Source organism: Callithrix jacchus, chromosome 5, assembly GCF_049354715.1.
Source record: "Callithrix jacchus isolate 240 chromosome 5, calJac240_pri, whole genome shotgun sequence".
Taxonomy (NCBI): Eukaryota; Metazoa; Chordata; class Mammalia; order Primates; family Cebidae; genus Callithrix; species Callithrix jacchus.
This window is the reverse complement of record NC_133506.1, coordinates 136,311,620-136,334,296: the sequence shown is the minus strand read 5'-3', so window position 1 is coordinate 136,334,296 and position 22,677 is coordinate 136,311,620. Positions and strand designations below refer to the sequence as shown.

Here is a 22,677-nt window from a genome sequence, read left to right as displayed (position 1 = left end):
TTATAACCCATAATCCGTAACTTAAGAAATTACATGTTGGTCTTCATCTGTCTCTGCTCAGGTAGGAACAAGGTTCTAAGGTCTCAAAAAAACTAGAGTGACCCAAATCAACTGTGCTAAGATCTGACCCACAAGAGAGGAATGGATTGCAATCTGAAAAATAAAAAATAGGGGCCATGAACTGCATAAACAGAGCAAAGGAAATCAAAAAATAGCTTTAACAAACAGATGCCAAAGAGCAGGACTTGCCACGTGCACGCGGAGGAGCAAAGTAAGCGCTCAGGGCTGGCTGGAAGGCACTGGACGCAGTCACCCGTACCTAACTGCAGCAACCGGCAAGGGGGTGGCCCGAAGGGGTCATCTATGGTAAGATGCGGAAATGGTCCCCTCCATACAGAGATCAAAGACCTGTCGATGCCTCTCGATGGTCAGTGGTGGCTCACACTAGGCATGCTCTCCAGTGAACCACAGACAGAGGGAGAAGGGAGGAGTTCCAATTGAAGGAGTGCCCCCTCCTTGACTTTCACCCCTTGGCAAGTCCAGGCCCATCTCCCATCCCACCCTCTCCCCAGTGTTGGCAGGGGGCAGCCACTGTGGCACCTTCCTGAATCCCTCACAACACCCCACAGAGAACGGGGGCCTCATTAGGAGAGCAGCCTGGCAGGAGCCCCACTCTCCCTGCCCTGACTCAGGTCAGGACACCTGCCCACCCAGGAGGGGTGAAGCCGCTGCCAGCTGCTCACCAGGCTGTGACAGCTACATGGGGCTGTTACCTCCCATCCTCTGGGAATCCCTGTGGTCTGTTATTTGCATGGTTCCCTCCCAAGAATAGGGCAGGGGGTGGGAGAGCTGAAATGAGAAGCAGAGGGAAAGACGGGAAGGAATGAGGTCAAGTAAAATGATGCATTTAGCATTTGATTAAGTATAATTTAAATAAACTGAAATTAAATTCCCTGATAGATATTGCTGACAATATTATCAGTCTGATGTGGGGTGAAGTGGACAGATCATAAATTAAATTTAAAACGGCAGTTGTGTCTTACAAAACATTTCTCTTCTAATCCCTTTGTGACTTTCTATTTGTTTTAAGGGGAATCTGGGAAAGAACTAATGAAAGTTGAGTGGTGAGTGAGTGTGTGAGGAAACTGATGAATGAAGTGGGCAGGCAGGTAGATGGAAAAGCAGATGGTAGTTGGTATTTGTATAAAACTTTCAGCTTTTCATAAATTTTTCTATCTGCAAGATTTTCAGCATAACCCCCATCAAATGACTTGGCCCAGGGTTTACTGACAGTGCTGGCATCTGGCCAGCCTGAAGGAGTGCCGCTTTTTTTTTCCAACCTCTCCATCTTCTTCATATGTACCCAGTTTGACTACACGTCCTGTCCATTTCACCTTCCAAAGAGCTGGCGCTCCACCATCAACCGCTAACATGTTCATCCAACCCGCAGCCCTTCACGATGTTACTCAGACCCTCCCACTTCCCAGCTGGGTTTCTGAATCTGGTCCAATGACTCCAAAGAGGGTGGTGCCCCAGGCACAGACAGGGCCACCACTGCCCTAGTCTTCCTCTTCTCAGTTCACCCTGAAGATGAACGCAGGCTGACCCCTCCTCTCAGAAGCCCACAGTGCCTGCCATGTGCTCCATTTAGATGGGAAGCTGTCAAGAGAGCGGAGACCCAGCAGTGTGGCTGTGGGGAGGGGACCCGAAGGGGACAAGATTAGGCTTCTGGGCCACTGGTCATATTGTTCCTTGATCTCAGGAACATGGGTATGATCAGTTTAGGAATATTTATCCAACCACTGTATACACTTGGGTTGAGTACAGTCTTCTATGTATGCTACCCTTCAATAAAAAGTTAACAATGAAAACCCCATCCAGCGCTCACTGCTCAGAGTCTTTGTAGTCCTCTGTGCCTTATATTTAGTAGACACTTAATAAACATTTGTTAATTGACTTATTAACTGAGTACTGCCTACTAGATGAAGTGCCAGTTTCTCTTACGGCTTTCAAGGACACTGCCACTAATTAGCTGTGTAGCCTTCAACAACTCATTTTTTGAGAAAATACATAATGGCAAAAGGGCTACTTTGAAATTAGAAATGGTTTTTAATGACTCGATATTTTCCTAATCATAAGGCCATCTCTATTTATAATTAGTCCTATATACAGTGAGAGACGTGTGATCTTCCTGAGCTCAGGGGCAAAGCTTGAACCTACACAGCTGCAGGCATGCAGGGCAGGAACGCTTCGACCGGGACCCGCAGCCCTTGCAGTGTCTGTGGGGCTAGGACGGGAGCCAGCATCTTTCCACAGGAGCAATCCTTTACAGTCTGGCCCCGTTCTAACCACTAGCCCTTACTCTTCACATAGTGACAAAATTATGTTTCTGTGTCACCTATTGCTGTATTATATAAAAACCAGGAGTTAGACAGTTTTTCAGCAGATTTGAGGGAATGAACATGTCCTGTTTTATAAAACAGTCCTAGGCCAGGTGCAGTGGCTCACGCCTGTAATCCCAGCACTTTGGGAGGCCGAGGCGGGTGGATCACGAGGTCAAGAGATCGAGACCAGCCTGGCCAACATGGTGAAACCCCGTCTCTACTAAAAATACAAAAATTAGCCAGGTGTGGTGGCATGCGCCTGTAGTCCCAGCTACTCAGGGGGCTGAGGCAGGAGAATTGCTTGAACCCCGGAGGCAGAAGTTGCAGTGAACCAAGACTGTGCCACTGTACTCCAGCCGGGCGCTTGGCGAACAGAGCAAGACTTTGTCTCAAAAAAAAAAAAGTCCTCACTTTGGAAAGTAGATAGAGGAGAAAGGCAGGCTCCAAGCAATTAACCCTTTCCTTCAGATTTCTTCCGATGGGGAAGCAGAGATACCACCTTGAGATACCAATATAACTGGGCATAGAAAACGGTGTTTTAAACCTGGGCCACAAAACAAGACCCTGTCTGTACAAGAATTTTTTTTTTAATTAATTGGCATGTTGGTGCATGCCTGTGGTTCCAGCTACTTAGGAGGCTGAGGTGGGAGGACTGCTTGAGTCCAGGCGATGGAGGCTACAGTAAGCCATGATCACACCACTGCACTCCAGCCTGGTGACAGACCGAGACTCCATCTCAAATTAAAAAAAGAAAGAAAACGGCATTTTAAACCATGAGCCCCAAAGAGCCAAGGTTTCAGCTGCAGGCACAGAGCTGTGCTGGACATGGGGCTGTGACTGCCCATGGGTAACGGGTGCTACTGACTCCCTGGCCCAGGAGAAGCCCAGCTGGTGTGCCAAAACCCAGCCCCTTGGGCCTCAGAGTGTGGGCTCACGCTCCACCTTCGGTTCTTTGCCCTTGCCTCCACTGCCTACATGACGTCTCTACCGCAGCATTTTCTGGCCTTCCAGGCTGTTCAAGCTGGACTTCGTATTGGCCTCTGTTCTATTGCACTAGTCCTAGTCTTATCTCCCCAGCTGTGCTATCAGTGCCTTGAAAGCAAGAGCACAACGTACAGTTCCTCATATACAGCACCATGCTTCACAGAACGTTTCCACCTAACCAACTTGACTGCTCTATGAAGCCCAAATTGTTGCAAGAATCAGTAACACAGTCCATGCAAGTGCTCTGTAAACCCACGAACTCCAGCCAAGGGCAATCATTGCTATTTTTAGCTCATCTACCCAAGGCCTCTGAATGCTCACAGGTACACATTAAGAAAAGAGAAAAAGCTAAGAGTCTCCCAAACATTCCCTTGGGATGATAGAATTTACATGCATCCGACAAACCTCTGGCATTGCCCCTCTTCTGATACACAGCTACCATTAGCCGGCACACAAAACCATTTCCGCGAAATGACACTTCCCCCGCTCAGTGTGCAGCTCATTTGCACTCTGCTGTCACAGCCAGTGCCCCACATGTGGGGCATGCAACGTTCTTCAGCAGGATTGTTTTTAGTATTACTGTCATAGCATTTAATGTTGGGCCATAAAACAAAACAGCCTCTCCCCTGCTTGTGTGAAAAGAGACAAGCGTCACTTTGATGAACAAGAACAGCATCGTATTATCCAGAGGAAGGAGGAGCAGGGATGGGAATAGAGGCCTAGGCCATGAGCAGAGGCAGAGCTGGAAACGCAGGTGCACGCAGCGACCCTGACTCTCCAGTTCCTGCACGCTCAGGACCTGGATCCCATTTCTCATCTGCTGATTCCACAGCCCCAGGCTTCATCGGTATGACCACGGCAGGGAGAAACTGCAACCTAGCAGGGAGGCCATGCCGCCATCCAGAGCCATGCTGGGCGTGGGCCCCCATTTGCTCACAGACATGACATCAGCTCCCCCTCAGCTCTGGAAGGAGTGCTGTCTTCCTGTGTTGTTCAGGTAACACTTGCAGTCACCCCAAAACATGGAAAAGTAAGGCTCCGTGTGCTTTTCAAGCTTCTCATACCCCTCTGAGAGCAGCAGTCCACCTTCTGCTCCACCCCACCCTACCCAAAACAGAGGCCCATCCTCAGGCTTCTACATAAAGCACAGGGGCTCATGTGCATTGCCACCTGACATAGTTGACATTGAATTCATAACGCAAAATAAGCAGCCCCATGCACCTACTCTCAGAATCTGCTGGAGACCTTCAACCCTGAGTGAGCAGCTGTCCCCTCCGGTAGTGGGGTTCGACGAGGTGTGTTCAGTGCATGTCTCTTTCATAGTCAGCCCCAAAGAATGCAGTGGAAGAGGCAGGGACTCAGGAAGCAGCGTAGGCCGCACGGTGGCGTGTTGGGGAGGGTGTGGGTGATCTGGAGTGGGGGTACTGGGGCTGCTGCTATGGTCTGAATGTGTCCCCAAAAATGCATGTGTTGGAACTTCAGCCCAATGTGACAGTATGAAGAAATGGGGCCCTTCATAAGGCAATTGTACTTCATGAAAGGGCTGGAGGCAACTAGCCCCACCTTCTGCCTTTCTATTGCTTCTACCACAGCAGCGCAGTATTACAGCCCCATCTCAGAAGCACAGGCCCACAAGGGACACCAAACTTGCCAGTGCCTTTATCTTAGACTCCGAGCCTCCAGAACGGTAAGAAATACATTTCTGTTGTTTATAAATCACCCAATCTTGGGTATTCTGCTACAGCCGCACGAATAGATTAAGACAGTGTCGTAGGGGTTAGGGTGTCTGAGGGGCTACGGCATAGGGGTTAGGGTGTGTGAGGGGCAGTGGCGTAGGGGGTAGGGTGTGTGAGGGGCTGTGGCGTAGGGGTTAGGGTGTGTGAGGGACAGTGGCGTAGGGGGTAGGGTGTGTGAGGGGCTGTGGCGTAGGGGTTAGGGTGTGTGAGGGACAGTGGCGTAGGGGGTAGGGTGTGTGAGGGGCTGTGGCATAGGGGTTAGGGTGTGTGAGGGGCTGTGGCGTAGGGGTTAGGGTGTGTGAGGGACAGTGGCGTAGGGGGTAGGGTGTCTGAGGAGCTATGGCGTAGGGGTTAGGGTTTCTGAGGGGCCATGGTGTAGAGGTTAGGGGTTAGGGTGTGTGAGGGGCAGTGGTGTAGGGGTTAGGGTGTGGAGGGGCTGTGGCGTAGGGGGTAGGGTGTGTGAGGGGCTGTGGCGTAGGGGTTAGGGTGTGTGAGGGGCAATGGCGTAGGGGGTAGGGTGTGTGAGGGGCAGTGGTGTAGGGGTTAGGGTGTGGAGGGGCTGTGGCATAGGGGGTAGGGTGTGTGAGGGGCTGTGGCGTAGGGGTTAGGGTGTGTGAGGGGCAGTGGTGTAGGGGTTAGGGTGTGGAGGGGCTGTGGCGTAGGGGGTAGGGTGTGTGAGGGGCTGTGGCATAGGGGTTAGGGTGTGTGAGGGGCAGTGGTGTAGGGGTTAGGGTGTGTGAGGGGCAGTGGCGTAGGGGGTAGGGTGTGTGAGGGGCTGTGGTGTAGGGATTAAGGTGTTTGAGGTGTGGTATTGTAGAGGTTAGGGTGTCTGAAACACCATGACATAGGGGTTTGGGTGTTTGAGGGGCTGTGTTACAGCGGTTAGAGTGTCTGAGGCGTAGGGGTTAGGGTGTCAGAAGTGTTGTGGTGTAGGGGTAGAGGTAGGACTGGGGTGGGGGTGGTGGAGGTGAGGAACAGTCTCTGCACCAAACCTGGTAACTGCTCCCAGTTAATCCCCTCCAGCCGTGAGGGACCCAGCATCACCAGCTCTACTTTACAGATGAGGAATCTGAGGCCCAAAACAGTTTACAGAAATCTCAATTTCCAGTAATAGAACTCAAAATGTAACATCCTGAAATCTGCCTTCTAAATGGTAACATCTTTTTAAATAATTGATTGCACCAATTCCCGTAAGGAAGGCTTCCCCCACGGCCCCAATCCTTCTCATCTGGAGGAAGGCAGAGCAAACCCATCACCAAGCCCAGCCTCATCACCAGCACCTCACTCTTTTGCCTTCCTGGCCAAGCTTCCCCACAAGCTTCACCACCTCATCTGCCTTCACTCTTCAGGTCACTACAATCGGCCTGGACCCCAGCTCTCAGCCTTGACAATGCTGACGAGAAGCCCCTCCACACATTCATCCAGAACCACCCTGGTCCTCCTCTGCAGCACCCTTCTGTGCATCCTCAGGGCCCTGCCTCTGCCCTGCATCCTCTGGTCTAGTTCATACTACACGGTAACCTCCCCTTGGTCCTCTAGTCTAATGAGCCCCTTCTCCCACTAGATCTGCTTTCTGCTGGACAGTGGCTCCACTTGGAGGATCTTAGAAGCACTTCACCATGTACAAAGGAATCCCAGCATCTGCCCAGCTGGGTCCAGCTCCCAGTCTTGGTTACTTGTGTATCACCCTTCTCTCTGTCTGAAACACAAAGCACTTGTTGAAAATGCTAAAATCCTAAAGCCACAAGGTGGGTGTGGGCAAAGCTGGCATCTGCCCCAGGATGACGGGCACCACAGTGGCCTGGAATGAGCTGTTCAGTCTGACTGGGCCCAGAGCTCATGCAAAGGAAGAAAGAAAGGTGTGGCTGCAGGGAGGTGGCTGTACAGGTATTGGAGGAGGGCAGTGAGGAAGGCAGACACTAGTGAAATGGCAAAGGATAACAGGGTCTGAGAGGAGCAGCGATGGCAGAGAGAAGAGGGTTCACACAGGAGGAGGCACCACATTATCCAATACAATAAGGACAAAGGATACCACGGTTGCCACTGTCAGAAGATGGAGCTACAAATATGGAAACCCCTATGAGGTGGAATGGGAGGCATGAGTGTAAATGCAGAGAGATACAGAAACACTGAGACAAATGTGTACACAGAGAGAAGCACACACAGTATGCACACATGCACAGTATACACACACAGTAAGCACAAGTATGCACATGTGTACAGTAAGCACACACCCAGTAAGCACATGCACACAGTATGCACACGCAGAGTACGCATGCGCACAGTATGCACACACGCAGAGTACACATGCGCACAGTATGCACACACACACCCAGTATGCACATGCACACAGTATACACACACAGTAAGCACAAGCGCACAGTAAGCACACACACCCAGTATGCACATGTGCACAGTATGCACACACGCAGAGTACGCATGCGCAGTTTGCACACACGCACAGTATGCATGCGCACAGTTTGCACACACAGTATGCACACACATGCATTTCCTTGCTCTGTCCAACAAGAGAGGTCCTGGGAACAGCACACCAGTTCCAAAGAGAACACCTGGCACCCAGATCTCAGCTTCTGAATACCACATTCCATTAAAAGGAATGAGGCAGGGAAAAAGACTAGATGAGACAAAGTAACACGTGCTCCACGAATGATGGAAGCAAGACAGAAGGCCACGGAAGCCAGCTAAATGAGCTCCCAACAACCACAGGGACACAAGCTTAGCACCAAAGGGTGACACTGGATCCTAATCCAGAGTATTTGCACAATCCCAAAAACACCTATCAACTACAGAGGGGAATTTCACATGAGGTCAACAGGCACCAGCTTAATCAAGTGAGAAGATCTGCATGACCTGTAACGGACAAATCACAGCCCTGCACCACCTGCTGCAGGTCATGGGAAGTAGCTGCATGACGCTCCTGCCAGTGAGGCGTGACCCAAATGGAATCATGAGGACACACAGGACATTCTGTAAAACAAAGAGGCTGCCATCTTTGTTCTGTAAAACAAAGCGCCAGGGTCAGGAGGATCACGGAATGCCTGTAGAACTGCTTCAGAGTGAGTGAGAGGAAATTAAGATGGCACAAGGCTGAGCAGGATCCTGGTGCTACAAAGGACATTCCCAGGACACTCTGGCAAACCTGCATGCAGCTGAGGCTTACACGGCAGTCACGCGTCCACACTAATGCTCCTTGACTTTGGTGACTGCATTGTGATGTTGAAAGAGAAACTCCCTGTTGGCAGGAATTACACACTAAAGAATTCAGATGTGGTGAAGCACCATGTCAGCAGCCTTCTCTCAATGAATAGAAAGAAAACAGGTTAGTACTATACTTGCAACTTTTGAAACTTTTTTCCAAAATAAAAAAATGGGTCTAGTGTGGTGGCTCATGCTGGTCATCTCAACACTTTAAGAGGCCGAGGTAGGAGGATCACTCGAGCCCAGGAGTTCGAGACAAGCCTGAGCAACAAAGTGAGACCCTGTCTCCACAAAAAAATCTTTAAAAGCGTGGGGGATGCATGCCTATAGTCCCAGCTACTCCAGAGGCTGAGGCAGGAGGATGGCTTGAGCCCAGGAGTTCAAGGCTGCAGTGAGCTATAATCACACCACTGCATTCCTGCCTGGGCAACAGAGTGAGGCCCTGTCTCAGAAAAATAAAAAAATTTTAAAAATAAATAAACTGAAAAATAAAATCTGGGCTGCTACACATTCCTGCAAATGTGCTGATTCAAATCACCAGGTTTCTTTTTCTCTTATGCTGTATTGTTAAAACCACCGTCACCAGGACCAGGCGCCTACCCACTTTTTTTTTTTTTTTTTGAGACGGAGTCTTGCCCTGTCACCCGGGCTAGAGTGCAATAGCATGATCTCGGGTCACTCTAGCCACAGGCTCCGCCTCCCAGGTTCAAGTGATTCTCTTGCCTCAGCCTCCCAGCGAGGATTAGAGGCACATGCCACCATGTCTGGCTAGTTTTTTATATCTTTAGTAGAGACAGGGTTTCACCATGTTGGCCAGGATGGTCTCGAGTTCCTGACCTCGTGATCTGCCTGCCTCCGCCTCCCAAAGTGCTGAGATTACAGACATGAGCCACCGCGCCCGACCCCCACTTTGTAATCAAAGCCATATAAAATTTTTCGAACCTAGGAAAAATTCAAACTCAAACTCATTTGAAATTATCAGAGAGTGCACTATATTCCTAAACTGAGGAAAACTTTTAAAACACAATCTTCAGAAATCTCATTTGCTGGATCTTTCACACCAAGAAAGAAGCACTGAGTTCTTTCCATTCTCACCAACATTGTTTAAATACTGATCCAAGAGACTATGTGGGGGAGTGCAGGTGAGCTCTGATAAAAACTCAGTCTCCTCAAGCCAGGAAGAGCAGCTCCATCCTCAGATAACACCATCTACATAACCCCAGAGGGCCTGCACATCCCCGGAGCACACACAGGGATGCAGATGAGGAAGGCTTGTTCTGGAAGGCTAACATAAGCATCACTGAAGAGGAAGAGCAAACAACTGATTACATCCAGCTGTGACGAGGGATCGATCAAGTGGAAAGGGTCCACGGTGGCTAATAAGAAGTCAATTTCAACCAGCACAGTCACCAGGAGCCAGCAGTGAGCCAAGAGAATGTTTGAGAAAATCAGCCACAAAAACAAAGCTGCTCCATCATGGGGTGTGGGGGACAAGCAGCCTGGGAGGGGTGAGGGAACTGTCATCCTAAAACACCCTCACATAGTGAGACAGGCATTTAATGCAGCAAAAACATTATCTCCAATTCAGATTAGAATAATTTGGGTTTTTTTGAGATAGGGTCTCACTCTGTGGCCCAGGCTAGAATGCACTGGACAATCACAGCTCACCGCAGCCTCGACTTCCCAGGCTCAAGTGACCCTCCTGCTGCAGCCTCTGGAGTAGCTGGTCGTACAGGCACGCCTGTCATCTCAAAACTAGCCACCATGCCTCCCTAATTTTCTCATTTTTTATAGAGACAAGGTCTTACTATGCTGCCCAGGCTGAGAATAATTTGTAATTTTTGTTAAAGTAATAAAGGGAACTTATGCTTTCGCTTAGGATATAGAAAGCTGGGGAAAAGGAGTTGCCCCAATCCTATCAACATGAGAAAGCTGAATAATCACCAACATCATCACTTTTCTTGTGCTCATAAGAGCTGAGGCAGGGCAGACAAATCGAATCCCACAGGCCCATCCTCTCCGAGAGAGTCCAGCTTCCATCTTTGAAGAGCAAAGGCCTATAAAAGAAACCAGCTAAATAGTAACACGTGCTCAAGGCCCCACTGTGGGCTGGCATATCAGTGTGGAAATTCAGGGGGTCCCAGCACAAGGGGCGCTCACACTCCCCTGCATGCATCCCACTGCACACTCATGAGAAGCACCACTGGAAGCAGCACAGCATGTGGAGAGGCCTGAAGCCCATCTGCCCCCAGAGACCTCCTCCCCTAGAGACCAAAGCCAGATCCCCCAGGGGCCAGAAGCAGGAGACCCTCAGCCCTCAAAAACAGGCACAGACCCCTGTACCTGGGGGGTGGGAGGAGGTATAGACAAAACCTACCTTGCTCACCATGGGCATAGAACACATTGTCCCAAGACACAGGTGAAGAGCATGAAGGACGGAGTGAGGGGAGGCACAAAAAGCCCTACTCCTGGGGCAGGAGCATAAAACAGCCTCGGCGTAGAATTCTCTACTGAAATGAGGCAGAGGTTTGCCATCACTGGGGGACAGGCAAAAATACTGCAACTACCCTACGCCCAAGTCCCAGATGCCCAGGGTCTACCTAAGACTAAAGAGAGACCAGGACAACAAAGAACTCCCACCACTCCACAAGCCTGGCACTGAGTAACTAGCTATGGAAATCCTGAGCCAGCAGACAGGCAAAGCCAGGGGCCACTTGGTGAGGCAGGTGTACAGGCACAGCTCAGGTTGGAGGTGGAGCAGGGGCCCTGGGAAAAGCCCCCGGCAGGCCAGTGCCCACCTTAACACACGAGGACTGTGCTGGTCAGCTCTATGTGTCCACTGGCCCAGGCTGCAGCACTCGGCAAGTCAATCAAACACAAACCCAGGTGCTGCAGTGACAGTCCTCTATACACATGGTGACATCAACAATCAGCTGACTTATAGGAGATTTTCTTTGGTAATAAGGGGGGCCTCGTCCAATTAGTTGAAGGCCTTAAGAGCCAAACTGAGGTTTTCCTGAGAAAGAAGAAATTTCTGCCTCAAGACTACAAGACATGCATACATACATACACACTTACACTTACACACACACACACATCTACTGCCCCTGTTTCTCTGGAGAACCCTGACTGATACAAGCACCAACTAATCACTCTTAAGAACTAAGTTTCTGCTGCAGTGGGTATAACCATTACGACAACAAATTCCAATTCCAGTTAACTACTTACTAAACTATAGACTATACAATTTACCTCATTCTCTATTGTTCTTCTACACACAATGTCCAGCATACAATTAAAATTTATAAAGCACACAAAAAAAGCAAGGAAAAGCAAATTACAGTCAAGAGATAAAGGAATCAAGAGACTCAGACTCAGGGATGGCCCTAATTTCTGAACTATAGCTTAAGGACTATAAGGTAACTATGATAAACATAGCAGAGGCTCTAGAAGGAGGTGGACGATATGCATTTCACCCGAGAGATAGAAACTAAAATAATCAATGGAAATGCTAGAAATAAAAACTCTGTATCAGAGAGGAAGAATTTATTTGACTGGTTTATTGGCAGACTAACAAAAGCTCAATGCAACATGGGAGAGAACAAATGGAAGAGCACACAAAAGAGCTACAAAACCATGTCCAACAGTGCAATACATAGAGAAGTGAGTCCCAGAAGAGAGAGACACATGGTAAGAGCTGCGGTACAATGTCCAACAGCGCAACACACAGAGAGCTGAGTCCCAGAAGAGAGAGACACATGGTAAGAGCTGCGGTACAATGTCCAACAGTGCAATATACAGAGGGCTGAGTCCCAGAAGAGAGAGACACATGGAAAAGCTGTGGTACAATGTCCAATAATGCCATACACAGAGAGCTGAATCCCAGAAGAGAGAGAGACACAAAGAGCTGCAGCACAATGTCCAACAGCACAATACACAGACAGCTGAGTCCCAGAAGAGACACACGGAAGAGCTGTGGTACAATGTCCAACAGTGCAATACACAGACAGCTGAGTCCCACAAGAGAGAGACACACAGAAGAGCTGCGGTACAATGTCCAGCAATGCAATACACAGAGAGCTGAATCCCAGAAGAGAGAGACACACGGAAGAGCTGCAGTACAATGTCCAACAGCACAATACACAGGGAGCTGAGTTCCAGAAGAGACACACGGAAGAGCTGCGGTACAATGTCCAACAGCGCAATACACAGAGAGCTGAGTCCCAGAAGACAGAGACACATGGAAGAGCTGTGGTACAATGTCCAACAGTGCAATACACAGACAGTTGAGTCCCAGAAGACAGAGAAAACAAACAAGAACTATCTGAAAAGATAATGGATGGGAACTTTTCAAAAATGAAGATGTCGAACTACACATCCAAGAAGCTCACAGAAACACAAAAAGAATAATTTCACAGGTGCAGTACTGGGCACCCATAGTCACAGCTACTCAGGAGGCAGAGGCAAGAGGATCACTTGAGCCCAGAAGTTCAAGTATAGCCCAGCCTGGGCAACACTGAGAGACATCCATCTCTTTCAAAAAAAAAGGGCAAAGAGAATAAATCCCAAAACCAAAAAGAATAAAACAAAACCAATAGGTTATACATAAAACTACTGAGAATACAAAGGAAACATCTTGAAGGTTGCCAGAGAGAAATGAAATAAACAGAGAAACAAAGAATTACAGCAGACTTCTCAGAAACTGCTAGCCAGAAGACAACAGGTAACTGTTTCAAAAGACAGTACTAAAAGAGTCAACAGAAAATTCTATAACCAGAAAAAATATCTTTTAACCACAAAGACAAAATGAAGAATTGTCCGTAAAAAATCTAGGAAAATTTAATGTCTACAGACCAGCACTTCAAGATATGTTAAAGTTCTTCAGGCAGAATGATGATGATACCAGATAGAAACATGGACCTGGGGAAAGAAATGAATGGTCCTCAAAACAATAAATATGAAGGTAAATATAAAAGACATCTATTCACTACTTTTTTTTTAAATCTTTTAAAAACAGACAGTTCAGCAGTTTCTTTCTTTTTTTTTTTTTTTTTTTTTTTTTGATGAAATTTCACTCTTGTTGGCCAGGCTGGAGTGCAATGGCACAATCTCTGCTCACTGTAACCTCCACCTCCCAGGTTTATGGGATTCTCCTGCCTCAGCCTCCTGAGTAGCTGGGAGTAAAGGCATGCACCACCACATCCAACTAATTTTGTATTTTTAGTAGAGATGGGGTTTCTTCCTGTTGGTCAAAATGGTCTCAAAATCCCAACCTCAGGTGATCCGCCCACCTCAGCCTCCCAAAGTACTAAGATTACAGGCATGAGGCACCACACCCGGCCTCAGCAGTTTCTCAAAGAATTACACATACACTTAACATATGAGCTAATAATCACAGTCCTAAATATTTACACAGAAAAAATATGTTTCCACAAAGATCAAGTGCTTATAGCAACTTTTTCATAACTGCCAAAAACCAGAAACAACCCAAATGTCTGTCAACTAGTAAATGAATAAACAATATGTGGGAGAGCCACAAAAATGGAATAAAGGAAAAAAACTACTAATACATGTAGCTACACAGATGGATCACAAATAAATTTGCTAAAGGAAGATACAAAAAACTACAAACGATATGTTGCCACTTAAATGACATGTGTAAAAGGAAAAAATGTAGATAGAAAAATCAGATCAATGGTTTCCAGAGGCCTGAGAACTGAGAGGGGAGTGATTACAAAGGAGCCCAAGGGAACTTCCTTGGTGTGACAGAAATACTCTATATATTGATTGTGGCATTTGTTACATGACTGCATGTATTTATCAAAACTTAAATAAATGTACACCTACAAAATGTGAACTTTACTGTATATAAATTACATCTCAGCTGGGCGCGGTGGCTCACGTCTATAATCCCAACACTTTGGGAAGCTGAGGTGGGTGGATGACCTGAGGTCAGTAGTTTGAAACCAGCCTGGCCAGGATGGTGAAACCTAGTTCTCTGCTAAAAATACAAACATTAGCCAGGCATGGTGGTGGCCACCTGTAATCACAGTTTTTTGGGAGACTGAGGCAGAAGAATCACTTGAACCCAGGAGGTGAGGGCTGCAGTGAGCCAAGATCACGCCACTGCACTCCAGCCTGGGCGACAAGAGCAAGACTCCCATCTCAAAATTTAAAAGAAAAAAAAAGTATTTCAGTAAATTTGATGCTAAAAGAAGAAAAGTATATATAGTGTGGAATGGTTAAGAACACAGTCTCTAATGGAAGAAAAACTTTGCAAACCATACATCTGCTAAAGGACCAATCTTCAGAATACATAAAGAACTCCTATAACTCAACAATGACAAAATGAACAAACAACCCAATTCAAAAATGGGCAAAGAACTTGAACAGATATTTCTCCAAAGAAGACCTATAAATGGCCAACAGGCCCACAAAAGATGCTCAGCACCATAGATCATGAGGCAAATGCAAGTCAAAACCATGAGATCCACTCCACACCCATGAAGATGGTCATTATTTAAAAAAAAAAAAAAAAAAAAACAGAAAATAACAAGTGAAGGCCAGGAGGTGGAGAGACTGGAATCTGGGTACCTTGTACATTGCTGATGAAAATGAAAAATGGTCCAGCCACTGTGGAAAACAATAGGCAACTGTTCAAAGAGGTAAACACAGAAGTGCCATGTGATCCAGCAACTCCACTTCTAGGTATATATCCAAAAGAATGAAAAGTAGAGACTCAAACGAATATCTGTATACTCGGGTCATAGCAACATTATTCATAGCAGTCAAGAGGCAAAAACACCCTAAATGTCCATCACAGATGAATGGATAAATGAGTGTGGTATATCTATACAATGAAATAAAATTCAGTCTCAAAAAGGAATGAAATTCTGACACATGCTACAATACAACGTGAACTCTGGAGGTATCAATGCGAAGTGAAAGAAGCCAGAAACAAAAAGACAAATATTGTATCATTCTACTTACACGAGGGCCCTAGAATGGGCAAATTCATAGAGAAAGAGTGGAATGGTGGTTGCTAGGGGCTGGGGAAGGCAGGAATGAGGAGCTGTGTGATGGAGACAGAGTTTCCGTTGGGGATGGTGAAATGTTCTGGAGGTGGACAGTGAGGACGGCTGCACAACATGATGAATTTTTTAATGTCATTGAATTGTACATTTAATAATTCCTAGAATGGTGTTTTGTGTTGTGTATGTTTTACCACATTTAAATAAAAAAAGTCTCTGGACTTGAACTGCAGAGGTTCAAATCCCAGCTCTCCTATTTATAGGATAACCATGGGCAACTTTCTCATCTCTGTGTCCCTTTTGCTCAGCTCTCAAATGGAGATTAACAATAAAACCCGCCACACAGGGCTGTTGTGAGGGTTAGAGCTGATAAAATGTAAAGTGCTTCCAATGGTAGCTGGCACACTATAAGCACTGGGCAAATGCTGGCCATTATTATTACAGGCCACCATCTATTATGTGACACTTTGCTGGAAGTGATTTGCCTTTTCAATATTTCCATGCGGTTATCTGTCATTCCACTTTTTTTTTAAGTGTACATAGATGCTATGTGCCAGACAGAACAAATTTAAAGTAGAAAATTAGATAACCCAATAATCATTATTTTATTAAATTTCCTTGAAACACTTTCTCCACTACAAATCACAGGTGAATTGCATCTGAAATTACTAAAAGGCGATGTGACTCCAAAAAGAAAAAGCATCCTCAGATCTACACAGCCAGAGACCAGCCCTGGATCAGACCACAGGCTCGGCGAGCCCTGCCCAGCCCAGAGCCAGCCACGGCGGGCCTTTGTGGCAGGGGGTGAGGGAGGTACTCACCGATCCAGCATTCCAAGCGTGCACAGGGCGTGGTCTTCACCACATCGGGAGGGTCCACACCAACATTCAGGCACAAAACTAAGGCAACACTGACGGTCTTCATCTGAAAACACAAATGAAAAAAAAAATATTTCAACATGAAACTCATGTGTGCCTTTTTCCATCTTTTAAAATGTCCCCCAGAACACTGAGCTCCTTCCCCAGCCACCTACCCTCCAGCCAGTCCTCCACCTGACACCTGGCCACCCCCAGCCCTGGTGCAGAAGTAACGCCCTTCTTTGAAGGCAGGGTTTTGAGTAAGGGCTATGCTCAGGCTTCCTTATGATAAATCTCCAGAAATGGAATTATTTGATCAAAAGATATAAACATTCTAACACACTCAATACATTCTGCCACATTCCTTTGCAAAAAAAAAAAAACTACACAAATTTATACTCCCACCAGATATTAAACCACATATAAAATCCTTGCGATTTAAAATCATGAATCATTTAATGAGAAAAGCTGTCGTACTGGTTGAGTTTACATGCGTTCGCATCAGCGAGGTTGCCTGATTCTCCTCGCGTGCATTCACTGCCGGCGCTGTTCACCCCCCGTGGACCATCTGCTCATTACTTGAACTTACACTGTAGCCTGGCCACACTGACCTCTTGGCCCTCAAATCCATAGCTCCCTCTGCCAGGAGCTCCCCTCCGCCAGGTCGCCTGGCCAGCTCTGACTCTCTCCTCAGATCTCAGTTTTAAGATCAATTTCTTGAGGAGGCCTTCTCTGAATACCCCTCAACACACCTTCCACACTCCCCATCGGGTGGAGCCAGCTGGAGAGCGCTGCGATCGCACCTGTCATTTCCTCCGGCAGAGCTCCAGCCCACGGACATTCCTTACTGGGCCAGAGACTCAAGGCCACTCCTTTGAGCAAGAACCTGACCCTGAGCAGCTGCTAAACGTCTGCTGAATGAGTGAAGACATGCAGTTTGGTGGAGTGTTTCTGCTTTACATTTACCCTGTAAGCCATCTGGATGTTATTCTGGGATATGATACAAAATAAGGATTAATTTTTTCCTCATACTGTGCCAATCCCTATTAAATAAGCTGCCCCAAACTCACAGGTGTGCACAGATATAAATTCTCAGAGAGAAAAATTCAATTTCTGGGTAATCAAATTCATCCCACTGACCTATCAACCAATACTTCTACTAGTACTACATTAATTTAAATAATGCATCTTTATATTTCATAATATTTGGAAGGGTCATTTTTGCCCTCAAATTAAAAAAAAATTATTTAGCTTCACTTTTTTTTCAAATTATTTATATTCACTTTTTTTTTCAAATTATCAGTTCTTCAATCTTTTAATCCCATTGGGATTTTTATTAAAATTGCACTGAACTAAATTGCAATGAAGTTTAATTTAAACTTAAGAAGTAACATCCTTATCATATTCTATTTTTCTATACAGAACATAATATGTTTCTCCATTTATTCAAATGTTCTTTTAACTGTTCTCAGTAACATTTTCGTTGTCTCCTTCACGAATAAGTCCTGTAGATTTCTTACTGAGATTACTCCTAAGACCCGGTGTTCCACAGAACAGTAGAGTGACTACAATTAACATTAGTTTAATTGACGGTACATTTCAAGCAGCTGGAAGAGAGCTGAGTGTGGTGGTGCACAGCTGTGGTCCCACCTACTCAGAAGGCTGAGGCGGGAGCATCGCTTGAACTCAGGAGTTTGAGGGTACAGTGTGCAGTGACCGCCTGTCAACAGCCACTGCACTCCAGCCTGGACAACACACAGCAAGACCCCATCTCTATAAATAAATCAATGACTAATTCTTAAAATACCCACAGGAAAATAATTCTAATGTTCCCAGCATAAAGAAAAGATAGGCTGGGCACAGTGGCTTGCCCCTGTAATCCCAGCACTTTGGGAGGCCAAGGCAGGCAGACCACCTGAGGTCAGGAGTTCAAGACCAGCCTGGCCAACATGGTGAAACCTCGCCTCCACTAGAAATACAAAAATTAGCCTGGTGCGGTGGCATACTCAGGAGGCTGAGACAGCAGAATCGCTTGAACCAAGGGGGTGGAGGTTGCAGTGAACCGAGTGGCACCACTGCACATGGTCTTCCTGTGGCCATGGTGAACAACTGTTAACACCTGCCTCACAACAGTTTTAAATCAAAAGTGTTTCTTTCATGCTCTGTAATATGGAGAGGAATTGATTCAAACCCTGGAGCAAGTTCCAAGTTGCTTCCTAAAGAAAAAGGCTGACTTTGTCAACGGTCGTCTGCAGGGTCCCTCTGTGGGAAGGGAAGCCTTCCAATGAGAAAACAATCCAGACTATCAGGTTCTCTAATTTTCAAAATAGACCTGTGCTTCCCCACAGCTTAACTGGCTCCCAAGTGGCTTCTTATCTTGTCCCTAATCTGCAAAGAGAATATTCCTTAAACTGAGGTCAATTTACGGAATATTCAAAATCCAGTGGAAGAAACAGCATTAACAGGCGGACTCTAAGACACCCACCTGCTCCTCCCGTGGCCAAGTGCCACAGCCGCTGCCCAGGTGCTTGTCTGGCAGTGCTTTCTCCCCGTTTGTCCACATGCTCTGTGCACCCCAGCAAAAGGTGGAGGAAGCTGCTTTTCTGGGCTGATGTATGCTCGGTAGCTCCCCACATGACCGTGTTCCTTCTTGTCCACCTGGAAATTCACAGCCAGGTTTGGGGCTCAGTCCCTGCACTTCTGATCGATGCTGACCTCCCTTTGCTAACATGCTTGTTGCCTGAGCTGTGCAGTGTAAGCGCACAGTCTACTTCATCCTTCACCGAAGGGCCATTAACTCGGTTGCGGCGTTCCACTAGGTGAGGCATCCAGGGAGTAAGGTGGGGCAAGTCCAGGAGCCAGCAAGTGTGGCAGCCAGGACTCGGGCAAGCTCCCCAGGGGAAGAGGCTCTGCAGCTGCTGGGTCTGCTTTCTCTGCCTCTCGGGCTGGTGGGAGCTGGGCAGGCGGTGGAGGCTGACACAGGGCAGTGATGTGCCATTCCCAGCACCTCTGACTTTATTCCCATTTCTGTTACCTCGGCTGTCGTTCTAGACAAGTCATAGTCCCTCCACCTCTACAAATGCTGCTAATTAAATTTTTAGAATTTAATATTCTCAGTAAAACAAACAGTTCTAGTTAATAGTAAAAAATATCTCTGAAGATCTCTGAGTCCCTTACACAAAAGTACTAACAGAAGCCCAAGAATCATTCTTTAGTCCCATGGGATAGCTAGAGGCCTCACTCCACCGTGCCTGTCAGTCAGTATGGTCTTCCTGACTCACCAAATGCTACTCAGAGAGACCATTTCTCTTTGACTTCTTTACAGGCCAGCAATAGGAAGGCATGGCCCTCAGCTGGAATGTGTGAAATTAGCTACACTATATAAAGACAAGAATGAAGACACAAAAGGAATTGATTTGATTCATCCTTGTTTATACAATACACACCTAACCCTACATCCTGCATTATACTTTTAAAGAAAACGAGAAAAACACCTGGAGAATACATTTAACACATGAACGAGAAATATGCTTGTTCTAATATCTAGCTACCAATTTAACTCCAAAACTGAGCAAAAGACAGTACAACCACATATCCTTAAGCAAAAAAAATACGCCTTGCTCCTCTGCAAATTTTAACACTGTGAGCCTAATTTCAAATTTGGTAAGTTTTTTGTTTTGTTTTTTGAGACGGACTCTCGCTCTGTTGCCCATGCTGGAGTGCAGTGGGACAATCTCGGCTCACTGCAACCTCCACCTCCTGGGTTCTAGTGATTCTCCTGCCTCAGCCTCCCAAGTAGCTGGGATTACGGGTGCACATCACCGTGCCCAGCTAACTTGTTGTATTTTTAGTCCAGGCAGGGTTTTGCCATGTTGGCCAGGCTGGTCTCGAACACCTGACCTCAGGTGATCTGCCAGCCTCGGCCTCCCAAAGTGCTGGGATTATTGGTGTGAGCCACCAGGCCCAGCCTCAAATTTAGTAAGTTTTAAAATTCTTAGCTATAGCTAAAATGTCTTTTTGGCATTTTATTTTCATTTCTATGGCAACTTCATTCCAAAAATTCTTGATTAATGTTTTTTAATAACACAGTTACAGGATTTTTAAAATATAAGGGCTATCAAATTTAATGTGCCAAAAAGAGCATAATATTACATAAAATAAGTTTTTTGACTTTAAAACATTTTCCTCCAATGTAATGTAATTTAAGATTACATGGTTATATCCCCATAGGTTAATTTTGAATTTGAAAAGAATATCATTTTGAAAAAGCATAAAAGTTAAGTGCTCACTAACAATGAGTGGCCTTGGATATGTCGGTTAATTTCAATCCCTCCTGAACAATTTCCTCATCCTTAAAGTGAGGGGGTGGAGACAGATGACCTCTTAGGTGCTAAGGATTTTTCAGATTCTATAGTTCTGTCTCATGACTGGTCTTCCTGGCCATCCTGGAGGAACCCTCAGGCTGGAGCACATGCCTAAGGATTCTGTGCCCCAGCTCAAAGGTCTCCACGGCACCCTGAATTCCAGGTGGGAGAGGCTGGGGGCTGTCAAGCAGGGCGTCCTGATGGTATTATAACAGCCTGGGCAGTTTTCTTGATGATCCTTTGGTGCCAGTTTGGTTTTGAAATTGAAAAGTATTCAGTTTGGTGAAAGGATAATGTGATCACTCTTCCCTCTTCCACATAACACACCCAGGAGGGTTTGGGGCGGCACCCAGCACTCACAGCATTAATACTTCCAGTCTCTGTTGAATCAATAGAAGAGCGTCCAGTCTCACCCCAGCTCAGGCCAAGCTTTGCCACCAAATGATCTGTGGAAATAATCCAGCATTCAGAGCTTCTGGATATCAGAATTGCACACAGGGCCTGTAGAGCAGAGGACCTCCACTTGAAGGCCTGGACGTGCAGAGCCTGTCACCTCACAGGTGAAAAATATACTAATGCCTGTCACCTTCCAAAGAATTCAAATCACAAGGGATTTTCTTAATGAAGTCTTCCTTCTCAACTGATTGGATAAAATCATATATATTTTAAAAGATACAGGTGATCAGGTGGTACAAACAAGCTCGACTATAAATTCACAGGCTGCCATGTAGTGACACCTAGGTCACCGTGCAGAATGCAGAAATTAAACGTGGTCAGCCACCCAATCACTGCCTTCTGTTCCCCATAGTGAGAGAGTGGCTCACACTTATCCTCCCAACATCAACAACTGAGAGTTGTGGAAAGTAAACAGAAGCAAGACTGGGGCTGGCCACACGGGTCCCAGCATTCACCAACCTCTGGGCTGGCCACACGGGTCCCAGCATTCACCAACCCCTGAGCTGGTCACACGGGTCCCAGCATTCACCATCCCCTGGGCTGGCCACACGGATCCCAGCATTCACCATCCCCTGGGCTGGCCACACGGGTCCCAGCATTCACCATCCCCTGGGCTGGCCACACGGGTCCCAGCATTCACCATCCCCTGGTTTGTCTGAAGGCAGAGCCACCCTATTCCCAAGAGCACTCATTAGGATTCACAGCATCAAGCAGAAACTCGGAGCAAAGCCGAAGCTATACAAATGCATAATTTATAAAGAAAGTCAGAAACTAGAACACACAGCAAAGAGAGCAGACACACCTCACAGGGAAGGGGAAGCGAGTAACCAAGTTGTTCTAGAGAAGGAAACACCAGTTTGCCCCCTCACTTCCATCCCAAGCACTGCTACAAAGTGAGCACCTAGCCCGCAGGAAGCACATCCAGCTGAATTTCTGCAAACAAAACCTGTAGTCCAAAACAAGATCATTACCACCAGCAGCAACTGTGTCAGCCTGGGAGATTCCCTATTTTTATATTCCTTTGTTCATTTCAATGGGAATGGGGAATGAGGGGAGAGGTGCTTGAATCTAGGAGCTCAGTCTGTTACCTTGAGCCAGAAGCCTCATTTAGGTTTAAGTACTAGTCTTTTTTTAGGCCAGATTCTGTCTATGTTTCACTGCTTTTAAAATCTGCCTCCACCCCTGTAGAACATCCTGATCAAAAGGAAACGAGAAGAGGAAAATTTCAGCCTCAGCGATGAGGAGGCCTCACCCACAGTGACCTTCGCACACACAAGTGCTGCCATCCTCACTTTGCTCACCCCTTCCTGGACCACACAAACTGCACAAGAGACTTGGTGTGAGTTTAGTTCCAACATTACAGACCCTTGGGAAATTTAGATTTCTGAAATTCAAAATAAGAACTGCATACAAAATAAGTTTCATAAAAGGAATCATTATAGCTCACTTTAAAGGTGCTAGTTTTATTCTGGGGGAAAAAAGGTTTATTCTAGAAATTGTAACTGTTTTGGCCAGGCGTGGTGGCTCACACCTGTAATCCCAGCACTTTGGGAGGTCAAGGTGGGGGATCACTTGAGGTCAGAAGATCAAGACCAGCCTGGCCAGCATGGTAAAACCCCATCTCTACTAAAAATAAAAATAAATAA

At 46.6% G+C, this 22,677-nt stretch overlaps 1 protein-coding gene across 4 annotated transcripts in view; it reads right to left on the bottom strand.

The window, feature by feature from the left end:
* RPTOR (regulatory associated protein of MTOR complex 1) overlaps nt 1-22,677 on the bottom strand; it is a 424,873-nt gene that overhangs the window by 334,444 nt on the left and 67,752 nt on the right. The window contains exons 1-2 of one of the 4 annotated variants that reach the window (XM_054256581.2): nt 18,697-18,921; nt 16,176-16,278 (exon numbers count right to left, since the gene is read on the bottom strand). In XM_054256581.2, the coding sequence (XP_054112556.2) occupies nt 16,176-16,278; nt 18,697-18,774 (181 nt within the window). In that variant the 5' untranslated portion in view covers nt 18,775-18,921. Of the gene's footprint in view, nt 1-16,175; nt 16,279-16,800; nt 16,991-18,696; nt 18,922-22,677 lie in introns of those variants that run through there. The other 3 variants (XM_078374864.1, XM_078374865.1, XM_054256583.2) reach the window with 3 other exon arrangements.